Source organism: Malus sylvestris, chromosome 8 (genome assembly GCF_916048215.2).
Source record: "Malus sylvestris chromosome 8, drMalSylv7.2, whole genome shotgun sequence".
Classification (NCBI taxonomy): Eukaryota; Viridiplantae; Streptophyta; class Magnoliopsida; order Rosales; family Rosaceae; genus Malus; species Malus sylvestris.
The window spans coordinates 10,594,982-10,600,981 of record NC_062267.1 but is presented as its reverse complement, the minus strand read 5'-3'; the positions used below and the strand labels follow the sequence as shown (position 1 = coordinate 10,600,981).

Genomic DNA, 6,000 nt, shown 5'->3' with positions numbered 1-6,000 from the left:
CCGGCTAACATATCATATTACTACGAAATCATTATTACCTGGATTGTTTACTTTGTTATATTTTGGCATGGCATACATATGAATATGATTATGTGAACCATGAATTGAATTGATATGATTTCATATATATATTGTATATACTTATATCTTGATTCTGGGAAAATTATACATGTTTTACAGCGAGGGGTTAGTATATTGATAAATGAAATGATTTTGTAAAACATTTGTTTTTGCCCACTCACGTTTTCTGTTTTGCGCCCTTCCAGGTTTTAAGTAAGCTTGCTGTCGGTGGCTCGGGATCGTCAGCCGTTCTGACCTATTTGAATAATAGTATGATATTCCTGGTACTGTGTAACTAGTACTTGTCCTACTGGACTGCACCTAGACTTTATGCTTTGATTAGGAGTGTTCACTGTTGTAACTAACTCCTATCACTTTCGTTTAGTAGTGCACTCTAGTAATCTGGTCTTTAATTATTCGTATATTTGCTATCTTTATCGCTTCCGCACTGTGCACATGGCTACGTCACCCTCACGTGACGGCCAGCGTGCCTTGATCTCGGTCATGGTGTGTAAAAAAAAAATCGAAAAATTTATGGTTTTCAAAAGCATTGTTTGATTATAGTTTGTCCGATTATAGTGTGCTAGGAGTTGATTTTGCTGAAAGTTAGTTATTTTGATTTGGTCGTTTACATACTTTTTAGGTCTTACTTTGTGTTGTTAGTTTTTAATGTCTCATTTAATTAAAATTTAATGTCATAAAATTTTATAAAAGCAAAAAAAAAATGTCAAAACTTCAAAAAGATTTTCTTTTTCTTGAGTCGTTTTATTTTAGTTAGATCTTCTATAAGTCAATGATAATAATTCGCTTTCTTCTAGGTCACAAACTTATTTGAGTTGGTTCTTTTTATGTGAAATTTTAATTGTTTTATATGGTTAATCAAATTCTTACATGATCATTCTTAAGTTTATTTTATACAAATAACCAATGTTAGTATGACTAGCTCTTAACTTAGAGAATTATATGTGGATTTTAAGTGAAAACTTAGTGAACCCTTGTGAGATTTTGAGTCTCTTGCATATTCTTTCTTGTGAGTTTCATGATAGTATTATCATTCACTAGAACTTGCTTCAATATTTCTCAAGGCGAAATCCTAAGTCATGCAACATTAGGGAGATGATTTTGGCCATGTTTAGATCGTTTGAGCCTTTCTAACAAACCTTTTATGTTATATAATCCATAGTTACCCTTTTGAAGCCAATCACTTAGCCTTTTCTTTCATTACCCATATTCACCCTTTACCTATTTAACCTATCACCCAATTGGGAGTGTACACTGCCGGAACGCTTGGTTTGTGGCTGGTCGAGGGGCTGCTTGCCAAGACGCTGCTGGAGAGGTTCGTTGTCTGCCTTTCTCCTACTTCGGGACACCTCGTCAGGGCATGCGGTATCTCGATATGCTGCAAAGGATGATTCACCATGGTCGCCTGCCACGCAAGAGCACTAGTCAACTTTATGACTTGTCGAGACAAGTGTTGTTCACCATGTGGGTTGTAAGAGCTTGGACGGTATGCGTCTCCTTGAGTAGTGGAAGTGTAATGGACTTTGGATATGAGATTTGAGTTGGGATATGTCAAATCTGCGAAAAAATAAGGTGAAAATACCTCCAGTTCAATTGTCGGTCCAGAAATCTAAAGCCAAGACGGTTGAACTATTCTTGGACCAGTTTGGATCGCCAAATGGGTCGTAGGAGCGGGTTGGGCTGCAAAAGTGGGCCGTGCCATTTGCAAGGCGCGTGGGTGCGGTGCGGCATTGGGAGCACGTTAGATCTAGCCCGAGGGGATTGTGGCGCGGCTTGGGCCTGCACTGCTAGGGCAGCGGCTTGGGCCGGCTCGTATAGTTCCAATTCAATCCTTTCAGTTCACATGCTTCATGATACATTGGTGATTAAAAAAAAAAAGATTTTGGTCACAAATGGTTGTTTGGCAGTCTTGAAGCGAGGTACGAGAAAAAATTTTGAGTTTTTTCCATTACAATTTCACATGAGAAGCTTATCACGACGTGCTCGGGGAACCATGTCTAAATATTCTAAATACCTGTTTGCATCGTCCACCAAACAAACAAGATACATTCAGGAGTCATTCACTGAACAACTACATTAACATTCGGACCATAAGAAATGCATGCAAAGGGAGGAGTTTAGTCAACCAAGGCCGAACCCACCTCATTTCATTTTGTTCATGAGGTTTTATCATCGATTTACAACACATATATAAACATCCAAATTCCGACCTAAATTTCTCACTTTTTTTTTTCAAGATTCAAAAGAACGTTGAGGCATGCGTGTTGTGATTTCAAAATTGGATTGGATCACAATTTTCAAATTTGAACTTTTAGGCATATTCTGAAATTATGAAACGTAATTCAGAATTTCATATATTTTATAAGCTTTTGAATACTATATACTACTCGAGTGAAAAAAAATTAAGTTTCTAACTATATTTTGTTTCGAAGCTTACCTTTGTAGCATGCTTTAAGCCCTTGTTGGTACTTCTCCAATCTCCGTCCTACAAGCTCCATGCTCCAAGTTTCTTCCCCTTGATCTTCCTTGCATGTGTTCTCCAAGGTTCCAACTTAGGAACCCTCTAATGTTCGACACCTATGGAAGTAGTGGATGAGAGAAAAGAGACAAGTTTCATGTTCTCTTGCACTACCAGCAATGACCATTTGGTCGACAAACAGTATTTTGTTGGGCAAATAACCTTAACCCAACGGAATACAAACGTTTGTGGGGACAAAACAGTCCACGCTTTGGTTTGTGCAAGGGCATTTGTTCGACAATCTGTTTTCGACAAGCAATGCTTTAGTCGTCGGGTATAGGAGAACCAATATTTTGCAATGGCTCAAAGCACCTTTAATGGTATTAGGAAAATTAAAGTGGGCAAAATCGTACTATAAATGCTAACGTAAAATGTTGCCTACTCAATTGTCTCACAAAAAAAGTTTGTCGCTCCAATGAAACAGGCAAAACTTACATGACACATCCGATTTACCCATGGATTGCCAAGAAATGCCACAAAAACTAAAGAGTCATGATCAGTTAATTAGTAATTGAGTTTGAGAGCATAATAATGTCATCATACCAACCATGTAATTTACTAGCACAAAAATTCATAAGCAATGATAAGGGCAATGAAACAAGTTAAAAAAAAGGTAAGGTTGCCTTCTTTATATATACAGAACCATCTGCTGCAAATAACACCATATCATTAGATTCATTACACCCAAAGTGATGCGCTTACAAGACCTGTAAACATAACAACTACAGGGACTCGATCTTCCTCCGACTATGAGAACCAGTCATCTTCATCCAGCAGTACCTCAGTCCCAACAAACTTACCACTAGTTACTCACCAAGAAAAGGTCTGGACCAATTCACTATTTTGGCATGGACTCGCATTCTTCAGTTCAGTGGCTACGGTAATCCTCACACCAATCACAGTACTTCAAAATAGCACGTCCTTCATAGTCTACGTTAAGCTCACCCTTGTGCTCAGAAACTTGCTCAACTATATCATAGTGTTCCCCAACACGAGCGCCCTTTGGGACCAAAACAAAGTATGGGCAATTGTGACTCTTGTGGTCCTCAACTTCCTCACAACAAACTTCACAGTAATTACGCCTTTTTCGCAGTTGGAGTCGAGCCATTGGTTCTCCAATCGCCTCTTGTATACCTTCCTCTTCATCTGCTTGTTTAAAGTTTCATTGTTAGAATACAAAATAAGAATATTAATAACAATTAGTAACACTTTTTGCTACAAAATTATGAATGCATGTCTAAACTAAATTGAGTTGTCAAACATCAGGCACTTATGGGGACAACTTTTCTAATGAGCACTTGGGCTCATAAACGCTTTTGCTACAAGTACCTCCCCTAGAAACACGTTAGGAGATTGCAAAGCCATGCCACCTAACTTGAAAGGCCTAATGGAAAAAGCAAAACTAAAGAAGTGCAGGCATACCCAAAAGCTAAGAGAAAATTACAACAACGACAGACACTTTTGCAGCGAATTCTACTCAATTAACCAACTATTAACTACTGAAGCACACAACAATAGTGTGAATACACTAGAAATACACTAGAACAAGACTACACATTAACTACTCAAGCACTAGAAAAGTAGTGCGACTACACTACAAAGACACTAAACAAAGGACTATTCAGGATCATAGATGCATTCATATTCTTCATTAGGGAGAAAATGAGGATTTAATACTAAAACAAAAATCAAAAGCATACCGCCACAATTCTGGCCAATGTAGTCATCATCATCATCGAACCAACTTGGTTTTGGTTTGAGGGTAGCTTTAGATTTGCCCATTACTTCATCTGTGAGAGAGAGGGAGCGATATATAAGAGGTGGGGTGGTGAGAGGCAGAGCGTAATTTTGATTCATATAGCTATAAGCGAGAGATAGCCGACACTGGGTTTTGGAAATTTAAATAACTCTTTTCAAATATAAAGCATCTCCAAGAGACTCATTAAAAACAGATTAGCTAATTATTTTAGCATAACCCCAACAAAACCAAACCTTGATCTAAAACTGATTTTCTCACACATATCGTCGTATACCCCAGTGTGGTTTCTATAACACAATAACATATCTAACCAAAGATTATAACACTGAATTGAAAATTAGCCAAATGAAGAATCAAAAGCATACCATCATCGACCATGGTTGCTTCGTCTAAGAGAAAATAGAGGAGATAGACAGGAGAGCGATAGAAATCGAGTTAGGGTTCGGCATTAGGGTGTTAGAGCGTAAATTAACAACTATATAAAATGGAAAAATTCTAGATAATCACAAATGATACCATTAGGGTTCTGCATCTGGACGTTCGCATCGATCGCCACTCCATGGATCTTGCTCCAGCGTCGTAACTGGAGGCTGTGGGAGAGGGAGAGAGAACTTTAGCTCTCGAGACCGAACGATATTGGGGTTCGGCAATTTCTGACTGACAATTTTTTTTTTTTTCTGGGTTGAATGCATTTTATAGCACAAGGTTTCGGGGTGATTTGTAAAACGATCCACAAGTTTCAATTTTTGCATATTATACCACCACTTTTAAATTGCATCAATTTAACTTATACGTCAATTTTAACGTCAATTTCAGCACACCTTGCCCGTTAATTTCACCTGCAGAGATCACGGTGCCATGTAGGGACATTCTTGTATGTCGACCTAGCGGTAACGTCAAACATGATGATTGCATATCGCCCATGAATGCTGCATATTTCAATGAAGAATTATAGGTGTTCATTAGGAGGCATCCATCATGATTGTTTAGTTTTACTCACTCCACTAGTTCTTCATTGGCCTCCTGGAAATCATGCATCCAACTGAAAGTGTTGTGAATTAAAGCCATAGGAATGCATGCTTGACGGGGCATCCATATGCGAATGACAGAAGCATTAATCTTGGAGGTAGTTTCACAATGACTGGCATTGGCATCATTTCTCTCTAACATTGATTGATTCTTGTATGGCAAATCTACTACTACTACTGCTGCTGCTGCTGCTCTGATTATACCAAGTCCAATGCTTGATTAGTTTTTCTCCTCTAATGTTTTGCCAATCTCATGCTTGGGATGGAGGGGGATGCTATGACAAATTAATGTACTACTGTATCATAATCTCATATAGTTAGTTAAACAAGGCTGTTACTGTTAGCTACCAACTTTTCATGAACTCCAACAGAGAATATGAAAGGCTGGCAATGTGAGAGTTGTTTCTTCATCCGTGAGACTCAAGAGATTGTCGGACATTTTCATGGTCTTGTACAATGAACATGGATACACAGCAAATCATACGTAATGAAAGGAACAAGAAATTCAAGTAATCAACATAGGAAGCAACAAGCATTGGCATTGAAGAATTGAAACAAGAAATTCAATTCGTAACAAGAACTTCAAGTAATCAACAGAGGTTCCACTTTTAATA

The 6,000-nt window shown here is 38.1% G+C and overlaps 1 protein-coding gene across 1 annotated transcript; it reads right to left on the bottom strand.

Annotated features, from left to right (window-relative positions):
* Positions 1 to 3,201: 3,201 nt before the first annotated feature.
* Positions 3,202 to 5,165, bottom strand: LOC126633342 (uncharacterized). Its single transcript, XM_050303926.1, has 4 exons — positions 4,876 to 5,165; positions 4,724 to 4,802; positions 4,300 to 4,389; positions 3,202 to 3,745 (listed from the first exon to the last, which is right to left on the bottom strand). Exons 2-4 carry the CDS (start codon positions 4,734 to 4,736, stop codon positions 3,468 to 3,470), a joined length of 381 nt encoding a protein of 126 aa, XP_050159883.1. The 5' UTR covers positions 4,737 to 4,802; positions 4,876 to 5,165; the 3' UTR covers positions 3,202 to 3,467.
* Between the last annotated feature and the right edge of the window lie 835 nt (positions 5,166 to 6,000).